This window comes from Aedes aegypti, chromosome 2 (assembly GCF_002204515.2).
Source record: "Aedes aegypti strain LVP_AGWG chromosome 2, AaegL5.0 Primary Assembly, whole genome shotgun sequence".
NCBI classification, from domain to species: domain Eukaryota; kingdom Metazoa; phylum Arthropoda; class Insecta; order Diptera; family Culicidae; genus Aedes; species Aedes aegypti.
In genome coordinates, this window is record NC_035108.1 from 267,024,447 (window position 1) to 267,048,364 (window position 23,918).

At 37.6% G+C, this 23,918-nt stretch overlaps 1 protein-coding gene across 2 annotated transcripts in view; it reads right to left on the minus strand.

The window, feature by feature from the left end:
- Nucleotides 1-23,918, minus strand: part of LOC5568780 (facilitated trehalose transporter Tret1) — a 158,133-nt gene that overhangs the window by 129,033 nt on the left and 5,182 nt on the right. For both annotated transcript variants that reach the window (XM_001658095.2, XM_021845019.1), the window contains exon 2: nucleotides 1,177-1,348. In XM_001658095.2, coding sequence (XP_001658145.2) covers nucleotides 1,177-1,222 — 46 coding nt within the window. In that variant the 5' untranslated portion in view covers nucleotides 1,223-1,348. The remainder of the gene's footprint in view (nucleotides 1-1,176; nucleotides 1,349-23,918) is intronic.

Below are 23,918 nucleotides of genomic sequence, written 5' to 3' on the forward strand. Positions count from 1 at the left end.
AAACAACGGAGTATGGATGTAAAGCCACAAAGAAGTCATTTTTTTGCTCCAAATGCCAACATGCAATCATTCATCTTAAACTGGACGATTTCACGTCATTATCAACCAATTCAATCGCGGTCATGAACTCCACTACGTGCCCTATTCGTTTCATTTCAGAATCCATTGTCAGCCACTCTGTGCAAGTGGAATGCATCTTCTAAGCTTGTGCTAACAGGAGCAGCTCAACAATAGTGCAATGCTACCGTGCGGAGCCGCACTTGGAAACAGAGCCTAATTCCTCGGGATAGGCAAACCGGCACGAACCTCGACGGACATCGAAAAGCGAACTCGGCGGTACTTAATATTTACTTAATCTGCGAGTCGTGGCAGTGAAAGCAGTTACTGGGATGTCATTTTTCGCTTTCAAGGTGGTGTCTCTTTATATGGTCGAGCAAAGGAGAAACCCAAAAAACTAGAGGCCCATAAATGCGTAAGATGTGTCGTGAATTTCTTCGGTTCGATGGTTAGTTTTCTCTCTTTCCGCCTATGGGCGAGCCAATTCGTCTGCCATCGTTGAGGCTTGGGACGATTTTGCTTTAGGTCGCCATTTGATTTTATATTCAATCACATCAGTAATCAGAAGCAGTTGAAACATTGACAGTAATGAAATGTTGCAACAAAGTGGCACGCCGGCGCGCAAGTCTAACACAGATGTACAGTGAGAGCCCAACAAGTGAATTCAATGGACTTCAAATCTCATGTGATGAATATTCAATGCTAAACTATTGGAATTTTTGATTGACTTGAACCTAGAAGAGTATTTGGTTCTGAAAACGAGATTGATCAGGATAAACTCATACAACAAAAACTTATTCTTAGTAGCACGACATAAAACACTTATCCCAAAAATGATCTATTCGGCGGTCAGCTGTATTGTGTATTATACGCTCAATAAGCCCACATGCACTCGATCATTCTCTTTCGCTCTCACGATTTCTTTGCGTATCTATTTAACGCACTCGATGGCTTACAGAGTAACCGATCTGCGCCATTCTCCCGAACGCAACACTCTCGATCTCTTGAAGACTTCTGCACTCATAGAATGTCACGGGGCTTACCAAGCGACCAGCTCAAGAGCTGGTGACAATCTTCGGAACAATCAACAGAGAAGAAACATGAGATTGGGGCACTTACCACATATTGTTGCAAAGTATTGATTCCGGATTCCCTTGGATAACATTTGAAATTCGAGCACGTGTCCGGGGGTTCACTGTTGAGTTGGACGCGAAGGTTGATCCTTCGGATTCTATGGCACACCGTCGACGGAAGGCAGCCTTACAGGAACTGGCACAGCTCAGGGCAGCAACTATTCGGGAGATGTGTGAAGTGTGTGTACACAAAAATATTAAAACCAGTTTAACAACGTCACGAAAAAACCGCCTTTCGAAAAAATAGTGTGTGAGCAAAACCCGCGATTTCACTTTCACTCGCGTCCGTATTCGTCCAACGCCGCTGAACAACTGCAAAGAGCGCTGCGAGCATGACCATCGACAGTTTATGGATGGATTCGTAAAAACCTCCTCCTCTCTTGCCGCGCTGGCTGTTGGTGTTGTGCTTGATGTTGTTGTCGTTTTAGTTGGAGGAGCTGCTGCTGCTGCTGATGGCTACAGAGCAAGGTGGCCCATTATTATATGAGAAAAATTAAACTTTAAAAACATCTTCAGTTACACCTCCCAAATTTGTTCATTTGGGCCTCCAGAAGCTACTGTGAAAATTTGAGCGAAATTGAAGTTAGTTGAAATTAAATTGACCATTCCGGGTAAAACCAACATTTCAGTTTCCCTAAGTATAAATTTTTTGATTCTTAAAGAAAAGATTGTTTATTTCAGCTTTTTCTCTATTGATTGAAAAATCTTAAAAATCCAGAATGAAACAATAATTGTTTCATATTGTATTTAAAGATTTTTCAACACAAACACGAAGTCTTTTCGTTAACTTTACTAAGGGGCCTGAGCAACAATGAGAAATTTTCTCCTGTTTGGCTCAGATATTTATAAAAAAGAAAAAAACAGAGAGAGCCTCTCATTGTTATATAGGTCCTTTTGAAAAAATACGCGAGAACTAATTGATTGCAGTGCCATCTAAGGTCGAAAATGTCATTTGAACTGTTTTTCCATATATTTGTTCTATTTCATCTATACAAACTCCAAGCTCGTTTAGCCCTCCAGTAGCTTCTAGAGGTCGAAATTAACAAACTTGCGAGGTGTAACTTTATCATTATGGGACACCCTGCTGCAGAGCCCATACTCAAGTAGTATCACAAGCCGTCGAGGTGCCTTTTTTCCATTCCTTTTTGTCTCCACTGGCTACCTCAACAGGCTGGTTCAGACGGTGGGATTTGGTTTTACTTTCATGCGACGGCGCTTATTCTTATAGGGATGGCAATTAACTGTTAAGTTAAGCTGCATTGTTATGTGCTTATATGTCAAGAGATTGGGTTTACTTCATAGTTGCTGGTGCACAATAAGTGAAGTTTTCCAATATGGTCCTATCTGATCATAGAAATCTTAAAAATTGCAAGATGAATTAGGTCAAAATGAACGATATTTTATAAAGCCAACACATCAATTAAAAGATGAAACAAAGTATTACCAAAACATGCATAACAATAGGGAAGAACTTCTGATCACTATGATTTTTGAGACCAGCTCCATTAAGGCTCCACGAATAGCTTCAGTAATTCCAAGGATTATAGCAGCGATTTCTACAGAAAAATCTCTACAGGGATTTTTCTAGAGAATTCGCAAAGAGTTTTCGCAAAAATGCTACCAGTGAATCCTTCATAGATTTCCCAATTACAATTTTTATTGGGATTTCTCAAGAAATGTTTCTAAGGATTCTTCCAGGAATCCTACCAGATATTTCTCCACGAGTTCTTCAAGCGATTTAGCCTGTATTATTTCAAAGATTCCTCCAGCGACTCCTTTAAGGATTCATCATCAGGTTTTTAGATTTGTACTCTTGAAAATCCGATGCAACTTCCCCTTAAGGTGCATTCAGAGTAGGAAAAGGCCCAAAAAATGTTCAGTTATAAAATATAATATCAATATGGCTCTAGAGGCGTCCTTTCCCGATTAAAATCAACTTTAATTGTAGCTATACAGTAATGCTAGCTTTATATATACCGTTTATATGCATACATTGCAGCTTCAATCCCATGCGTACTTGATGTATTGATCAATTGTCAATAAAGATATTTTTTAAATACTACGACGACTACTGGATGAAATTATTATCGACGTCTTCAAAAATATGATGTTGGGGCTTACGTATGTACTGGATAATTATCTAAAAGCGGTTTTGAAGAAATTCATAAGAAAATTATTGTTCATGAGGGACGTCTGCAGAAACAATGGACCGATGCTCGGGTTCACTAATTTGACTTTTGAGCGGTGCCAAATTCACTTGTTTCCATGGTCACGTAAATAACACGGCACCGCTCAAACGTCAAATAATGAACTCGTGCATTGGTCCATTGAGCATAACATTAAATTTTTTTTTCTTGAAATCGCTGGACAATTTAATATATTTGTTAATCCCTTGAATGCAATGAACCAACTATTTTTTTCATTTGTTCTAAACAAATAAAAGCAGGTTCTTGCATATCAACTCCTCCAGAAAACATTTCTTTTATTGTTTTGACAAGAGAGCGGTTCCACAGAAAATGATGACTTTTTTTTCTCAAATTACATTTTTATATTTTTTGATTTGGATGAAATTTTGCACATGCTTTCTTTATGCCCAAAAATGCCTTTTTGCATCATCGGTTCGCCATTTTTACTCTAGCCTTACTTTTGAGAAGGGCCTAAGAAAAAAATCCTTAACAATTTAAAAAAAAAAAAACTTAGAAACGGTTTGTCCGATCAGTTTGGTGTCTTCCGCAAAGTTTTAGGTTATTATTGGGGCTATCTGGATGAAAATAATAAACACTGTAAAAAAATGTTGTAATTTTTTATATTTCGAAAATAAAGCTTAAAAATCAAATTTCTCAAAAATCGTATTTATGATTTTTTTTTTTATATGTTAAAGTAGACAAAAAATGAAGTCTTTTGCACAGTGGGTCAAGAAATCATGGACAAAAAAATTATGGTGAATTTTTGAAAATGGTCATAATAAACTTTTTAAATGTTTTTCAACTCGATTTTATGAAAGTACGCAAAATTTACAACAAAAAAGGTACAAGAGAATATCAGGCTAACTTTTACCGTTTTAAAGATACAGCGATTTTAATACAAAATTATGATATAATTTTCAATTTTCGGTCATTTTCGAATGTTTTTCGAGGCTCATAAGCCTAGAAATTTGTTCATTTTCTGAAAGAGCAGAACATTTTTGACTAAAATGTTTGAAAAAATATTGATTTGGTAATTTTTCATGGTATGAGGCGAAATAAAAAATGTGCCCTGTAAAAATGACTTATTTATTTTTTTAACGAAACACAACTTCAACATTCAACATTGTAATATTTTGATATGTAATTATCAAGAAAATATGGAACAAAATGTTAAAAGTTAAAAAATAACAAAATAACGAATATAAAGCAATCGATACGTGAAATGCATTTATATCGATTTATGATAATGAAATATTTCCATTCGAAAACAAAAGCTTTATGAGTAGAGGAGTAACGTGCCCAGTTGTCTCACACATATAACTGATGTTTTCTTAAGTACAGCACGTTGGTATATTTTTGTGGTAGGACAGAAACGTACCTAATAGTTGATTCTAGTATACATGTTGGTATAAAAAAGAGCTGATGCAGCAAAGACACAAGCAAGTGATAAACAAGCAAAGTGATAATCAAGTGAAAAGTAAAAGATAGCTTAGAACAATGAAGTATAAAATGAACACCATCAACAAAGGTTGTGTAAATGTGTTTTCAAAAAAATATTCAAAAAGTTACCGAAATCTCACGGAAAGTAATATTGTCAAATTAGTTGAACTAGGATTTGCAGATGAAAATCAGCTTAATAAACAAATTACAAAAATTAGTTTACAATTGCCCAAAAGAACAGCATTATCAAGCAGTGTTGACTTATCAAGTAGTGAAGAGGAAGATGTTTGCATGGAAGAGGAAACAATAGAAGCATCAGCATCAGCAACTTCAATACAGTCAACGGATTCCAATATGAATATTCCTAGTCAAGAGTCATTGGACGCAACGTCAGCAACTTCAATAGAATCAACGAACTCCAACTTGAATGTTTCTAGTAAGGGACATTAGAAGCAACGTCGGCAACATCGATTGGGACAACGGATTCCAATGTCCCTGAATACATCCAAAAAGTGAATATCATTTTTTTTTTTGCAACATCACATGGCCCTGCGATGCATTAGGGGGAACAATAAAACGCATGGCTACAAGAGCTAATCTAGCTAAAGAACGCGAACATCCCATCAAAAATGCCAAGGAATTATTTGATTGGGCTCAAAAGCGAAAGGAGGAGCAACTAACACAAATTTTCATTTCTTATGCAACTACAACAGAATATGAACATATCAAGGAGCAGCTTAATGAACAATATTCGAAAGCAATAACTATTCAGGGAACACAAAAATACCATTCATGTATTCCAGTTTCCGTAGATAAAATAGAAGTTAGGCAATTTTCAAACTGTAATGATAGTAAAAAATGTAAACATTATGAAAAAGTAAGAAATCTGTATCAAAATAGGACGCTCTATCATTGTATAAGAACATGAAATCAAATGCTTTCAGAAAAAAAAAATATTATTTTATCAACTCGAAAAACATCCGAAAACAACCAAAAGTTGTGAATTTTCAGGAAATTTAATTTTAAAATCGCTGTATCTCGAAAACGGTAGCAATAAGCAAAATTTTCTCATATACCTTTTTTGTAGCAAATTTTTCGTACTTTCATAAAATCGGGTCGAAAAGCATTCAAAAAGTTCATTTAGACCATATTGAAATATCAACCTTTTTTTTTAAATCATAACTTTTTTATCAATGATTTCTCCATCTTGACCCACTGTGCAAAAGACTCTATTTTTTGTCTACTTTAAAATAAAAAAATAGAAAAAAAAACCAAAAAAACGATTTTTGAGAAATTGGATTTTTAAGCTTTATTTTCGAAATAAAAAATATTACAACATTTTTTTACAGTGTATATTTTTTCCAGATAGTTCCAACAATAACCTAAAACTTTGCGGAAGACACCAAACCGATACATAGTTTTTAAGTTTTATTTTTTTGAAAATTGTTAAGGCTTTTTTTTTAGGCCCTTCTCAAAAGTAAAGCTAGGGTAAAAATGGCGAACCGATGATGCAAATAAGCATTTTTGGGTACAAAGAAAGCATGTGCAAAATTTCAGCTAAATCAAAAAATACAAAAGAAAACCGACATTCGAATAAAATGGAACCGCTCAAGAGTCTTCCCAAAAAGTGGAAGCAAAAACGTCAAATCGTTTTAGGTTTAATAATGAAATAAATTAATCTTATATAATTATATTTTTTGGTTGCATCAAAGAAAATTGTATGGAAATCTTTGTTTCACCAAGATATCATGCAGAAGTTTAATTTCTCACTAGTAACATGGTAATTGTTTTATTAAATAATAAAATGCGCTTGGAACTACAGTCAACTCCCTCTAACTCGATATTGAAGGGACCATCGAGTTAGGGAGGTATCGAGACACAGAACACATATTTTTCAAATTTTAAACTTTACATTATTTTGACAAAATTGAAAAAAGTGATTTCAATGTGAAAAATAAATCAATTTTGGTACATTTACCAATGTGGCACTTTTTTAATATTCTGCAAAAATTAAAAATTTTATCTATCAGAAATGAGCAGTAAACCATAATTTTACTATTAATTTAATTATGATATTCAAATTCATGAAATTTATTAACATTTGGAAAACATTTGGGACTTTTCATGAATATATCGAGTTAGAGAGGTAAACTCACATGGGAAAGTCAAACAGATCACATCGAGTTAGGGAACATGAAGTTAGAGAGGTATCGACTTATAGAGGTATAAAACCATGCTAGATTGAAGGGACCACGCATTCCATCGAGTTAGGGGAAATATCGAGTAAGGGAGAGTTAACTGTAAGTGCATAATTCGCTACGAGTTTACATGCTCTCTTCACTCAATAGCCTTTTTTCAGTGATACTCGCGTGAGTAATATACTAGAAGACAACTGCAACTGTTCTAGAACCCCAACACTTCCGCCTCTTGAGGTTTGACTTCAGAAATGATATTGTAAGGGGATCTGAAATTGGCTAGTGCTAAATCATCTCCACCAAAGCCAACATTAAAAAAAACTATTGTTAGCCAGCATTGAATATGTTCATACTAGGAAAAATATAATAGTTCCATTCTTGTTAAGTCATGTTTGCCCTTCACCGATATGAAATTCTCTGAAAATGTTCGGGATTCTATGACAATTAAGCAATAACTAGATTTCACGCTCAATAGAAGTTTAAATTTGTGTTGGGTTTTTAAAAAGTCTTCATAATCTTTATCAAGTTTATTTGAATATTTCTGTATTTTTTCGCAATATGAACCTCCAAGTGAACATTACAAACTTGATTCATGCTTAAACCAGTTTCAGAGATTCAGCAAAAACTATACAAACTGCAATGTTAAATTTTGAAATGAATGAATAAGGATGATCCAAGTATCAAACAATCTTTGAAATTGTTTCAGGAATCGTTTCAATTTTCCATTATTGGGGAGTTCCTATTGTAATTGTGACTTAAGATAATAATTTATTTAATAAATATATTTCAAAATTTACCAAATGATTTATGCATTTTGGCAAACCACCCCCCAAAGGATTGGCTCCTTGGCGGGTGCCAACCTGGCCAACCGCACGCTACGGCACTGGTTACACTAAAACAATGTTTTCAAGAATTATTTACGAAACTACATGTTGTCAATGTAAAGGTCTATAAAGGAACCTTTTTCATATGTAGCACGTTCTCGGCGGCCACAGTGACCAAACTCGGATCTCCGGGAGGGTTTCTAAAACTTCACACGTGTTCCTTTCATTTAAGTACAATAGAACTAAAATCGATCAACACAATTATTTTTGAGAGCTGTTTGAATTTTCGGGTCGAAAACGTTCCACCAGGAAAATCTTAAGGGATTCAATCAGAAACTCTTTCAAGGATTCTTTACTACACCCATTTTTTATGATTGTTTTCATTAAATAATACCTACTGGAGAAACGCAAAGTGAATTACTTTAAGGAATTTCCCAGGTAATTTTCCATGGATTACCTCAGAAATTTATCCAAAGATTTGTTTTGGCCTGAATTCCTCTAGGGAAATCTCTTTATGGATTTCTCTAGATATTTCTCCAGTGCAGAAATTTCTGCAGAATTTCTCAATGAATTCCTCCAAGGATTATCCAGGAGTTTCTCCATAAATACCTCTACAGGGAGTTCTTCAGTAATTCCTCCGGCATAATTTTAACTGTGGTTATCTCAGGGATCCTCCAAGGATTACTACAAGTATTCCTCCCGGATTCTTCCAGGGATTCTTTCAGCAATTTACCCAGGTTCCTCCAAAAATTTCTCGCGTATTCATCAATAGTCTCTTGAAAAAACAAATCAAAGGATTTTCCGAAAAGAATCTTCCGGGCATTAAGCGGGAATACTTGGAGATTCTCCCAGATATTCTTCTAGAGATTACTCAGCTATTCTCCGTTCTGAAGACTATATAATAGAGCCGAATATTCAGACTATTATACAGTTAGAAGCAGCTTCGGATTCTATTAAAAACAAAATTCTAAATGCTTATCAAGAGAGCTGTCCGATCAAAACAGTTAGTTCGAACAGAGATGTTCCATGGTGGAACTTCAACCTTGATAAACTCAGGAAAACTGCTCGGAAGGAATTCAACCGAGCCAAACGCACTTCTGATTGGAGTCTATACCGAAAGGCTCTGACAGAGTATAACAAAGAAATGAGACGAGCAAAACGGAAATCATGGGTTCTCATGTGTGAAAGCATTGAGAAAACTCCCGTAGCTGCTCGACTTCATAAAACTCTTTCGAAGGATCACTCCAATGGTTTGGGAAGTCTTCAAAGGACTGACGGTTCACTCACTGTGGAACCTCGTGAAACACTGAGTGAAATGCTAAGAGTTCACTTTCCTGATTCAATCCCACAAACGAGTCTAAATGCTGAAGGTGCCAGACTTGACGTCTCAGTTCCACACGGGTTCCTATCAGGGGACTCAGGAGCAAAAAGGGACGCAATAAAGGTTGCCAAAGAAGATTTTACTCGCGATAGGGTTGTTAGGGCAGTGAGATCTTTCGAGCCATTCAAATCTGCTGGCATGGATGGAATCTTCCCAGCGCTTATCCAAAAAGAGGAAGAGACACTGATTCCACACATGGTAGAGATTTTTAAGGCAAGTTTAGTTCTGGGACACATTCCAAATGATTGGCGTCAAGTTCGAGTTGTCTTTATTCCAAAAGCAGGAAAAAAGGACAAAACCAACCCTAAAGCATTCCGACCGATAAGCCTATCCTCGGTAATGCTTAAAATCATGGAGAAGGTATTATGCGAGTATATAGATTCTAAATTTATGAAAACTATGCCTCTTTCTAAATCCCAATTTGCTTATCAAAGCGGAAAATCAACGGTCTCAGCACTGCACACGCTAGTGAACAAGATCGAGAAAACCTTTAATGCAAAAGAAATCACTCTTATAGCATTTCTTGATATTGAGGGCGCGTTCGATAACGCTTCTTATTCGTCTATAGGTTTGGCAATGTTGAGGAGAAACTTCGACCCATGCATTGCAACCTGGGTACATGCTATGCTAGCAAATCGACAGATCTCATCTGAGCTGAGTGATTCGCGCATTACTGTAATGGCTACAAGGGGATGCCCTCAAGGGGGAGTACTATCTCCCTTATTGTGGTCATTAGTGGTGGACGAACTGCTAGATAGCTTAGAAAGAAGGGGTTTTGAAGTTGTTGGATACGCAGATGACGTAGTCATTATTGTACGAGGCAAATTTGACAGCGTTATTTCATCAAGGATGCAAATTGCTCTCAATCACACACTCTCCTGGTGTCAAAAAGAGAAACTAGGAATAAACCCTTCAAAAACAACAATTGTACCGTTCACAAAAAGACGAAAGGTACAACTCCACCCTCTTTTCTTGAACCAAATACAATTAGTTTACTCAAATGAGGTCAAGTATCTTGGCATCACACTTGACGCAAAACTAAATTGGAACACCCATCTTCAAACAATCATAAATAAAGGTCTCAATTCACTCTGGGTTTGCTCAAAGACCTGTGGTAAAACATGGGGTCTAAAACCCAGTATGATCATGTGGATCTATAAAACAATCGTTCGGCCTAGAATAACCTATGCGTCCCTTGTTTGGTGGCCTAAGACAAAGGAAGCTACGGCTAGAGCAAAGCTGAACAAAATTCAACGTACTGCCTGTATTGCCATAACCGGTGCAGTTCGTAGTACCCCCTCGTTTGCCCTAGATGCTATACTCAATCTGCCCCGGCTGGATCAATTCATAAAGCTGGATGCTGAGAAAAGTGCTCTTCGGCTAAAACGATCAACAGTCCTACTGTCAGGGGACTTAACAGGTCACCTCAGTATATTAAACGAATTTTCGATAAATCCTATTGTTGAAAAATGTAGTGACTGGATGGAAAAAGTGGTAAACTATGACTCGCCATTCACGGTGGTCTTTCCTTCTCGTGAGGAATGGGAAGGAGGTGGACCCACCATTTCACCGGGATCTATTAAATTCTACACAGATGGTTCAAAAATGAATAATTTGACAGGGTCTGGAGTATACGGACCGAAAACCAAAATCTCTGTCTCTCTTGGACAGTGGCCTACAGTATTTCAAGCAGAAGTCTATGCAATCAAGGAATGTGCGCAGCTGTGTCTGAAAAGAAATTACAGACATGCCGCCATCTGTATTTTCTCTGATAGTCAAGCAGCGCTTCAATCTTTGAAGGCTTTCACTTGCAACTCAAAACTTGTGTGGGAATGCATTCTTGCACTGAAATCCCTAGCTGAACGCAATCGAGTTAAACTATATTGGTTCCCAGGACATACGGGTCTAGAGGGTAACGAAATTGCCGATCAGCTAGCAAGGAATGGATCAACCAATATGTTCATTGGTCCAGAGCCATTCCTTGGCATTTCAAACTCTGCACTAAACACGGAATTGAACAACTGGTTGTTCGGTCAAATTCAATCAAATTGGAATACAGTTTCCAATGCGAATCAGTCCAAAAGGTTCGTAACAATAAACACGACACAAACACAAAAACTTATAGGTCTCAACAAAAGGGATCTCAGAACATACATCGGTCTAATAACTGGTCACTGCCCAAGCAGATACCACTTATACAAGATCGGTGTCGTCCAAAACACAAATTGCCGTTTCTGTGACGAGACGGACGAAACCTCACAACACCTTCTCTGCTCTTGCAGTGCACACATCCATCGTAGGTTCAAAATATTTGGCAAGCACTACTTACAGCCAGCTGATATTTGGAACGCATCCCCCAGGGAGGTGGTTAGCTTTATTAGGCTGATCACGCCAGATTGGGGGAACTACAACACTGCAACCTAGGACTTCTGCCCATCAATGGCAGATGGTTCAAAGTTCAGTCAAATGCGCAAAGTATTCCGGAGGCACATTTGCTACTGGAAAACATTGTGTACATAGAGTAATAGGGTATATCACAATAGTCCTAAAAATGGGCGCAGTGATCCCACACCCGACAGAAGAAGAAGAAGAGATTACTCTAAGGATGCATGTAATAATACAGAGATTTCTCCACATTCTTTTTCTTAAGCAGATCATCTAGGAATCTCTAGGGATTTCTTCATAGTTTTTTTTCCTCTAGAGATTCCTTTAGAGATGGCTCAAAGAATTTCTCCAGCGAATTTATCCAGGGGCTTTCAAAAACTTCTTCAATAGATGTTCCTAGAGCAATTCCTGGAAAAAAAAATTTGAAGGAATCCCTGGAGGCACTCTTAGGGTAATTTCTGATTAAATCCATGGAGGAATTCACTAGGGGATTTTCTAGAGGAACTTGAACAGGAATATTCGGATACCAATATAGAATCTCCGGAAAAAAATCTCGGGGATTCCTGGAGAATCTCTTGGAATTCTGAAGAAATCTCCGGAAAAATTCCTGGAGAAATCTCGAGAAGTCTACGTGGGGAAATTTCTGTAAGTATGCTTGGAGAAATTTCTGCAGAAAGCACTGGAACAGGAGTAATTCTTTAAGCTCAGCATAGTAGCATGTCCGAAAGAACCTGAGCAGATGGAAGGTTGGGCTCCTATCCAGGCAGCTATCCAGGAAATACGCTGGCCGAGAACCGAAGAACGTGAAATCCGAGCAGTGGACCCCATCGCCAACACTTCATTCAAGAACCACATCAACTACAGCGGTGGCAACAGTGCAGAACGTAGAATTGGCTTCATAGTGATTCGGAAGCAGATGAAGCGAACTATTCGGTGGAAACCGGTGAGCGAGCGAATCTGTGTGTTGAGAATGAATAGCAAGTTCTTCAACTGCAGCCTGTTCAGCATATATGTGCCAACGAAAGATAAGCCCGATGACATGAAGGATAAGTTTTATAAGAGCCTGGATAAAGCCTACGGAGAGTGCCCAAAACAAGATGTCAAGATAGTCATGGGCGACACAAATGCGCAGATCGGGAAAGAAGATTTCTTCCGACCTGTCATTGGAACGGAAGCCACCATTCCATTACCATTGATAATGGCCTGCGGCTAGTAACCTTCGCTGCTGCTAGAGGGATGGCAATCAGCAGTACCTACTTCGCACGAAAGAATATCTGCAAACACACCTACCCGAGTGGCGATGCCTGCTCCCATTACCGCCAGCAGCTAGACGAGCAGTTGGGAAGAATCGACGTCGCTGGAGATGTCGACAGCCTGTGGGACCTTATCCACGAAGCTGTGACAACAACGGCGCGGGAAGTGATTGGCACTGGTCAACGTCGAAGACGAAACGACTGGTTTGATGAAGAGTGCCAGAGAGTGACATACATGAAGAATGTCATCAGGGACCGTCCATAAATGACGTAGTTTTATGGAGGGAGAGGGAGCATACGATTCTGCTACAAGCCATGTATTAGGTATGGGAAAATAGGCTGCGATATGGGAGGGGGGTGTCAAAACTGTCCAAAAATGCTACGTCATTTATGGAAGCTGCCTCAGAAGCCGTATGCTTATGGCCGGTACCCGACAGAATAGAGAGCGGTACAGGGCAGCGAGAGCCGAAGAAAAGCAAATCCACCACAAAAAGAAAAGGCAGCACGAATAGTGTGATAGCTGAAGCTCAAGAAAGCATGAACCGGAATGATATGCGGAGATTCTAAGGAACGGTCAATTGGGCGCGGCACAATACCGTACCAGTGCCCGCCATGTGCAATGATCGAGAAGGGAATTTGCAGACTGATAAAAAGGCGGTGGCTGCCAGGTGGAAGGAGCACTTTCAGCAATTGTTGAACGGTGAAAATGGAAATGTAGCGAAGAGCAGGATGAACATTGATGATGACGAACAAGCTGTTGACCCACCGACCATAGAAGAGGTCAAAAAGGCTATCAGCGAGCTGAAGAACTGTAAGGCTGCTGCGAAGGACGAGATCCCGGTAGAGCTTTTCAAGGACGGAAGTGAGCAGCTTTATCAGTCGATGCACCGAGTACTTCTGAATATATGAGAGAACGAAGAATTGCCCACCGGTTGGTTGGATGGCCTCATACGCCTTATCTACAAGAAGGGGCACAGACTGGAGTGTTCCAATTACAGAGGACCCTGCTCAATTCGGCGTACAAAATTCTGTTGCGCATTCTGTTTAATAGACTGAGACCACTTGAGGAGTCCTTCGTCGGCGAATACCAAGCTGGTTTCCGTGAGGGCCGTTCGACAACGGACCAGATGTTTAGCTTGCGAATGATCCTAGATAAAGTATAACTTGCAGACTCTCCATTGTTTATTGATTTCAAGGCGGTGTACAACTCAGTGAAAAAAAAATGAGCTGTAGCAGATAATGTCTGAACATGGTATTCCGGCGAAACTAATTAGGTTGTTGAAGAATTTATTTACCTTGGAACACATGTGACATGTGATATCGACGTTTTCCGCAAACTGAAGAGACGTTTTGCGGCTGTGAATAGGGCCGTTTAAGGACTACGTATCCGGCTTAGGTCCCGCAGCTTGCAAACGAAAACAAAATTCGCCCTGTATAAAACATTCATTCTTCCGGTGGCTCTCTATAGGCACGAAGCGTGGACGTTAAAAGTGGCAGACCAGAAAGCTTTCGATGTTTTCGAGCATCAAGTGCTGCGGACAATATTCGGTGGGAAACTCCAAAATGGTGTGTGACGCAGACGCATGAATCTCGAGTTGTATCAAGTAAGCGTGTAAAATACGACAGACTTCAGTGGGCTGGTCATTTAGTGCGAATGTTGGCAGAAAGAATTGCGAAAATAATATTCAGCAGGGAACCAGGTAGAGGTCAGCGGCTTCGGGGAAGACCACGAATACGCTGGCTGTACGCAGTGGAAGATGACCTGGCGACCTCAAACGTGCGTGGCAACTGGAGAAGTTTCACCCAAGACCGACGAAGATGGAGCTCTACAATACGCCCGGCAACGGCGTGACGCTACGCTGTAGCCATCAAGATATCAAGGTAAAATAGGTACAAATATTTAAAATCAATTTTTCGTTCAGTTATTTTTTCAATATTTTTACTTAAAAATTTTGACAATTATCTACAACTAATCCATGCAACACATTTTTGTAGGATTTGCCATTTTTCGATTATATTATATAAAAAAAATGGTGGAAAAGTTTAGCCCTTTTCAAATGATAGTCCAGATCAAATTTGAAACTGTTTGAATACTTAGTGGTTAACTTTTTTAAGGACTACGCATCCAGAAAGTTTGATCGAAAACTGAAATCTGTTCGACTTAGCGTGAAAGCGTCTATAACAAAATGAATTCAGGGAACAGCTTATGTTCGAAAAGAATAGAAAAATTCAGATCAAAATAATAGGGAGGATATAAGTACTAATCGAACAACTTAGTAAGGAATACTATCAGTATATGTCTCGTACTATGTAGGTTGCGTATTAGTTTTAAATTCCAGGGATACTCACACATTATCCTGAAAACAAAAAATCCGTTATTACTGAACCAGCCTCGTTCTTACGTAAAACGATAGCCGAAAAAATGCATCTCACCATTAGGCTCACGTTGTTCCTAATGATTATTTTTGTTTATTTTTGTTTTGTTTTTGATAACACAACCGCACTCGCATTCTGCTGAAGGAGCCGGCCGTCAACGTCGACAACGAATTTCATCTTCAGTTTGTCTTGCTACTTTTCTTAACTTCGTTGACGGGCTTGATTATTTAGGGGTCGAAGGTTGCTTCGAGAAAAAGTCGTCTGACTACCAATTTTGAGGTAGGGGATTCGATCTTTTTGGGTGGAAAATTTTCTCAGCTTTTTTGTAAATTTATAGGAGAATATTTGGTAATAGCGGAAGGCCAAGTTCCAATGTAAACATAGAGTCATAATGAAGAAGATGAAGAAGTTGCTTCCGTTGGAACTCACAGGAGATGTGAATGATGTGTCTGCATGGCAGTTTGTTTGTGTGAACGAAGAATAATGCAATGTATGCACCTGATAATGCAGCAGCAGTGGCTGCGGTATAAACGGGTAGATGATTTCACGCAAAATTAAGAAAATTTATTTTCATATAAAACTTAAACTAAATATCAAATTAAACTAGAAAAAACTAGGAAAAAAACTGTGTTCATTTGGAATTACTGTACGAAAAATATTTCTAGTTAATTTTATTGCTGGTTTATTCAATTCTGCTAGGCTGAAGGTATCAAGTATGGGTGAGTTCTTCAAAACGTGTAGCAGTTACAGAAGACATTCAACGTGAGATAGTGAGAATAAAACAGATTAACAAACCAGTCAAAATGAATGAACTGTGCTTATGCAATATGTAGCTTATCATGACATATACCTTATTGATTGAAGGCGTTCATAGTAATTAATCGTTACATTATTTGATTTTTTTACAACTGAAATTATTGATACAATTTATCCAATTTTATTTCTTTCGATATATATTCATCATAACATATATGAAACTGTAAATTTGCGGAATGTACAACCAAATAGCGTACAAATGTTTGAGAATATATTAAAACAAATATGCTTAATTTCCGCATAAAACGTATTTTGCAGAAAAAAAACTAAATGATTACTTGGCGATTCTTGAGCTTCATCGTAGTGATTGGCTATCAAAATGCAAATTCCAGTGTACATTGGCCCTAAAGCCATATCTACACTCAGGTAAATGGACTGTCGAAATGCATAGAAATTCGCCACAAAAATCGGGTTAACATAAAGTACTGTGGGGGAAGTGTACTAGTAGAGTAAGTGGCTATGTTTTCCCTCTCTTCTTCTTTTGATTCTTGACTTACATCCTCACTGGGAAAGAGCCTGCTTCTCAGCTTAGTGTTTTAACGAGCACTTTCCGAGTTATTAACTGAGAGCTTTCTTTGCCAAGATGCCATTTTCGCATTCGTATATCGTGATACGATGATACTCTATGCCCAGAGAAGTCAACAAAATTTCCATTATGAAAAGATCGTGGACCGACCGGGAATCGAAAAGGTCGAAAGAAAAAAAAATCGTCCAAAGGACCAAAGGTCGCCCAGCCCACCCAAAAAAATATTTTTGTGTAAAATTTAAATCATAAGCTACCGTTTAAACCTTAAGGTGAAACATCTCGGAATCCAAAGATGGCCGGAACAATGACCGACTTCTCCCCCTACTCACGTTTTCAATACAAAAAACTGGAGAAATAGTTGGCAAACGTTCCTGATCTTCTTATTTTAAGCTTTCTGCTAGTGCACAAAGCCAAAATAAAAAGTGCACCTTTGAAGGATGCTTTCTTTGCGAGATTTGTGCCTTTGAAGTTTTAGTACAATCTTAGAAGTTGATTCAGAACTGTTTCACCTTAAAACCGTCTGATTCAGCCAAAAGATTACATTTAATTGAGATCAAGACCTTTAGGAGTTTTTGAGTGAACGGAGATGCTTCTGTCAAGCTCCACCAGACCAAACATATTTCACAGCAAAGATTAGTGGACATGCAACGGGTCATTGATAATTGTAGAGCTGATATTGGCAACCACGTAATTTTTTGAACTAGAAAAAGAAAACACCACGGTTTCATTCCGGGCGATAATTGATAATAATTTTGCACATTCTACTCCCGAAACAAATATTTGGCTACTTATTCGGCAGCTTCGTGGCACAGAAATGAATTTGATTTGACCCTATAATCGAGGTTGATTGAGCTCATACTAGAGCTAGAAGAATCGATTTAATCTTATGTCCGTGCCGTGCAAACAATTATCTACAATGTTTCTGCCAAAGCTATTGATTGTTGATTGCTTATGGACAAACAAATTAATTTACGCAGTGACAAATTGGGATAACCTACACAGAGTATGTTAATTGCATGGAATATTCAGTGCTTCGTGCAGTTATGGGTATTAACATAAAAGTTATTATTTGAAGTAACCATTAGACTGATGCAAATTTTGAAGTTTTTGCTCCCCTATGCTTAAACGATGTCATATATGATAAAAATCAATACTTCAAAATTTGAAGTGATTTGGAAGATTTTTGGTTGTGCACACGCCATTGGAAGTTTATATGGAAAGTACTATGGAAAATGCAAACCTTTCGTGTTCATTCCTCTAACTGCTCGTAAAAATAATCTATGGAAAATGAACATACTCTTCTCATGTGAAATCTTCCCAGCTACAACTTTGCCTAAGACCACCTTCTGATTGGACGTAAGGATAATTTGTTATCATAAGTAAAAAAAGTCTAAACCATGCTGAGATAATCGTTCAACTACTTTCAAAGCAGCACTGTTTTTTTGCTGTAGAACATAGTGGCCTGGATTAATTTGAACTATTTTACCCGCCAGGAGCACCACACTGTTGACTGCCGAGCAGTAAGTTATGATTATGATTATGCACAGTGCGCATCGTACCTTCGTGCTGTGCGTACACGAATTCTCTCTGCTCTTGGAAGTTTTCTTAAAAACTACCTAAAGCAATAAAACAGTATTTTTCAGTGCTACACAAACAGTACTTTTCAGTGCTACTAAAACAGTACTTTTCAGTACTATTTTTTCTACTATTGATCCCTTTACGATCCTTGTTTGGACCCGTGCCTTCGATTTTTCGTTGGACCCGTTGGCGAAAGCTAGCGGTGATAATCCTTCTTGGACACCGTCTTGGGAAAAAACCTCTCGAAGGTCACGTCTTCTTATTCACTAAACATGGTTGCAACAACAAATAAAAGGAAGGGTGAATCTCTGAATTCACAACTTCCTTCCAAAAAAGTGGGATTTAAAACTGTCACTTAACGTGGCAAGAATGGAAGAAAGGACGTTTCTCAGGAATGCAAACTTTCTTCCAAGGGTGAAATGAATAATTGTATTGAAATGAGCAATCAGTTCGATGCTCTAGACAAATTTTCCGTACACCAAATCGAAGCAGCCTCTAGCCCAGGCTCTTTGATTCAAGTGAGGAAGCAAAGAGTGCCGCCTATTGTGGTCAGTTGTTCCGAATTTGCGGGATTTAGGCAGGAGATCTTGAACTCCATTAGGAGAATCAAGGTTTCCTTCCAAATCGCAAAGAAGTCTCCTTCGCGTTTTGCCGGAAACTATTAAAGATCGTGAACTTCTTCTCAGACATTTTGAAGAGAAGAAGCACAAATGTTTTACTTATGACGACAAAACTGAACGTTTGTTCAAAGTTGTCTTGAAAGGTCTCTCAAGTGACTATAAGTCACCTGAAGAGATCAAAAATGGAATAAATGATTTACTTGGATTTTTCCCAGTCCAAGTAATCATTATGAAAAAGAGAACCCAATCTGGCATTGATCGGAAAGGGCTTTCTCAAGAATATTATTTAGTTCACTTTAACAAAAAAGAACTAAATAATATTAAAGCTTTAGAAAAAGCAAGACTAAGTTCGATGTCCGTGTGACATTGGAACATTTCCAGAAACCTGGAGGAAATTATTATAACCCCACTCAGTGCCGTTGGTGCCAAAAGTGGGGTCATGGTACAAAAAATTGTCGCATGGATGCTAAATGCATGATTTGCGGAGGTTCTTCTCACGCTAAGGACGACTGTCCTGTGAAAGAAGATACCAGAAAGTTTGAATGCGCCAATTGCAAGGGCCCTCATAAAGCTAACTTTTGGGAATGCCCTTCACGCAAAAGAGTCGTTGAGGCTCGTGCCAGGCAGATGAAGGTTAATATCCGTTACGATAACGGTCGTTGCCGGAATTTGCCTGATAGAGTATCGAAAAATGCTCATTTTTCAGTTAACGATCGCTTGATTAGGAATCATACCCACCAGGAAGATCATTGTCATGCTCATTCACAAACAAATTTTAATCCGTCGGGAAGCCGTTCGAATCTTTCAATTTCGAATGTATCTACCCACGGTAAATCCTTTGCCGATATCGTAGTAGGTAATTTGAACTCTTCCCCTATTCGTTCCATGAGTACCCATTCTACTTGTTTCAAATCAAATGGAAAAAAACCCTACCGCCACAGGTAACTCCTACTCCGCTTCTTCGTCTACCGAAAATTCCAATGGGAAATCATCAGATGATATGTCTGCCTCTGATTTTAATTTTCTAACTGAACAATTGAATCTAATGATTGATGCAATGTTCAAAGCCACCACTATGACTGAAGCAGTCCAAGTAGGTGTAAAATTTACAAATCAAATTGTTATTGGATTACGTTTTTCTAATCGATCCAAATAATAACTTAAATATTTTAAATTGGAATGCTCGTTCTCTGAATGGTAAAGAGGACGAGCTGTTTAATTTTCTTACAGCTAATAACGCGCATATAGCAGTTATTACCGAAACATATTTAAAACCTGGATCTAAACTCAAAAGAGATCCTAACTTTTTTGTTTATCGTTACGATCGACTTGATGGGGCATGTGGGGGAGTAGGGCGGTTCAAAATTTAAAAATGTTTAAGAATCCAATCTCCCATATGTTCCTTACCATCCTTACAATAAATATAGTGTTCTGTGAAATTTTCAGCTTTCTAGGTGGTGATTAAAAGGTGGCCCAAAAGCAATGTAGGTTTATATGGAAATTACTATGGAGAAATTTTGAGATATGTTCCAAAAACGCTAGTACTGTCATGTAAGTACAAACTTGTTATCTCATAGTTAAAACTGATTATTCAAACCATAACAAATAAATTTGCTTAAGAGAGAAATTCAATCCGACGTATAGCAGAAGAGATATTCGTGAGTTTGTTTGCTATTATTTAGCTTAATATGGGATTATAGCCCTGCAAACATGTACAAAAATCCCAAACAAAATTGGCTCGAAAGGGATTTGTTTCTTCAGCAACATCCTTCATTAATTGAAGAATAAGTTTTCCATATGGGATGATAAGTTTCTACTTACATTGCAGTACCAGCGTGTTTGGAATATTTATCAAAATTTCTCCATAGTAATTTCCATATAAACCTACATTGTCTTTGGGCCACCTTTAAATCTCCACCTAGAGAGCTGAAAATTTCACAGAACACTAGTTTTATGGTAAGAAGCACATGGGAGGTTGGATTTTCAAACATTTTAAAAAATTGATTCGCCCTAGTGGGGGAGTTGCAATCATCATTCCTAGGCGTATAAAATATCAACTGTTTTCGTCATTTGAAACTAAAGTTTTTAAGTGTTTATGTTTAAATACTTTCATAGCTGCATATTCATAGCTGCATATTTGCCTTTTCAATGCTCTGGGCAGCAACTAATTTGCTCCAAACTGACTTGCAAAAATTGACTCGCAATAAATCAAAACTTTTTGTCATTGGTGACTTTAATGCCAAACATCGGTCATGGAATAATTCTCAAAGTAATTCCAACGGCAGAATTTTATTTGATGAGTGTTCTTCAGGATATTTCTCAATTCAATACCTTGATAGCCTTACATGTTTTTCCTCTTCTAGAAATCCATATACGATTGACTTGGTCTTAACCGACTCTAGTCATCTTTGTAGCCAATTAGTTACTCATGCTGATTTTGATTCTGATCATGTCCCTGTTACATTTCAAATATCCCATGAAGCGATTCTCAATCCTATCAGCTCCACTTTTAATTATTTACGAGCCGACTGGAATACCGTTTTGATTCATATTACGGACAGCTTCAAATTCCGGACACTCTACTTTGTATGGGAAACATTTCACGCGAAATTTTTCAATTTTTGCTGTTCAAAAGTTCTCAATTTCAAGGCTTGTTTAAGTAAACTTTTTCCATAAATATCTTTGAAAATTTATAATGCCCAACTACCTTAGATGTCTCTTTGGTGGTTTAACGATTTCGATTGATGATTTGACTGTTCCATTAATGATTATCATGAGCTGTCCGGAATTCGATTCAAAGTGTCCGGAATATGAGGCAAAAGTGAGGAAGCGTCCGGAATAAGAATCATGAAAAGGCCACACATTTTGATTTATTTAAAATTATTGAAGTTGCGGAAGCGTATTCTTCACCCACCGTTCGAAAGTAAAGGGCTTCCAACGCTCGATAGCGCTAAGGAATCATTTAGAATGATTTATTTTGTATGCTCTATGCTGGGTTATATTTCCCTGTGTCCTTAAGTGTCCGTAATATGAATCAAAACGGTATATATGAAACGTATGTTGACTCTAATCTTGATGTTAACATTTCTTCACAAACTAAACTTGATATTGACAATGCTCTTGTAACTTTAACAAATTCCATTGTTGAAGCCCGGAGCATTGCAATTCCAAAATGTGAAGTAAAATTTGAATCCGTAATTATAGACGATGATCTTAAACTCTTGATCCGTCTTAAAAACGTGACGAGAAGGCAATTTCAACGCACTCGCGATCCTGCTATGAAAATTATATGGCAGGATTTGCAGAAAGAAATCAATAAAATTTCTCAATTGGACCCTGGCTCTAAGCCCTTTTGGAAATTATCTAAAATCTTGAAAAAACCTCAGAAGCCAATACCGGCATTGAAAGAGGAAAACAAATTATTACTAACTAATTGCGAAAAAGCTCAAAAACTTGCTATGCAGTTTGAAAGTGCGCATAATTTTAATTTAGGACTTACTAGTCCAAATGAAAATCAAGTTACTCAGGAGTTCGAAAATATTCTCAATCAAGAGAACGTTTTCGAAAATGCATGGGAGACTGATTTGGAAGAAGTGAGAACTATTATTAAAAAAAAATCAAAAATATGAAAGCTCCTGGCGATGACGGAATTTTCTACATCCTCATCAAGAAACTTCCAGAAAGTAGCTTATCATTTCTAGTTGATATATTTAACAAATGTTTTCAATTAGCATATTTTCCTGACAAATGGAAAAATGCTAAGGTTGTTTCAATTTTAAAACCAGACAAAAATCCTGCATAAGCTTCTAGCTATCGTCCAATCAGTTCGCTTTCCTCCATCAGTAAACTTTTTGAAAAGGTTATTTTGAACAGAATGATGGCCAACATAAACGAAAATTCAATTTTTGCCAATGAACAGTTCGGATTCCGCCATGGACATTCGACCACTCATCAACTTTTACGTGTAACAAATTTGATCCGTTCCAACAAATCTGAAGGCTACTCTACTGGTCTTGCTCTTCTAGACATAGAAAAAGCATTCGACAGTGTTTGGCATGAAAGTTTGATTATAAAATTGAAAAACTTTAATTTTCCAACATACATTGTTAGAATAATTCAAAGTTATCTGTCAAATCGTACACTTCAGGTTAATTATCAGAACTCCAGATCTGAAAGACTTCCTGTGAGAGCTTGTGTTCCCCAAGGCAGCATTTTGGGACCAATATTGTACAATATTTGCACATCTGACTTACCTGAGTTACCTCAGGGATGTCAAAAATATTTGTTTGCGGATGACACAGGCCTCTCCGCCAAAGGACGAAGCCTGCGTGTCATCTGTAGTCGATTGCAAAAAAGTTTGGATATTTTTTCTTAATACTTGCAAAAATGAAAGATTTCTCCTAATGCTTCCAAAACTCAACTAATAATATTCCCACATAAACCAAAAGCTCTTTATTTGAAACCTTCAAGTAGACATGTTGTCACGATGAGAGGGGTATCACTAAATTGGTCAGATGAAGTTAAGTATCTAGGACTCATGCTAGATAAGAATTTAGCTTTCAAAAAAACACATTGAGGGCATTCAAGCCAAATGTAACAAATATATAAAATGTCTCTATCCCTTATTAATAGAAAATCAAAACTTTGTCTTAAGAACAATCTTTTGATATTCAAACAAACTTTCAGGCCAGCCATGTTGTATGCTGTACCAATATGGACTAGCTGTTGTAATACCAGGAAGAAAGCTCTGCAGAGAATTCAAAATAAAATTTTGAAAATGATTCTGAGGCTTGCTCCCTGGTATAGTACCAATGAGTTACATAGAATATCCAATGTTGGAACATTGGAACAAATGTCAAATAAAATAATAAATAATTTCAGGCAAAAATTGTTACAATCTTCTATTGCCACGATTAATGCGTTATATGTTTAGGTAAGGTTAGGTTAAGTATATTCAAAGCGTTTTTTTTTTCTCTTATAAGCAGGTGAAATCAACTCACCTGTAAAAAATCTGAACTGCTACGGCAAATGAAATGTAATAAGTTATTAACAAAATGTTAATAAAATCTTAGATTTGCTTTTGATCGGACATTGGGCACGACACTATTTCCTACGTTGTGATTAAGTGATGTTAAAACAAAAACAACC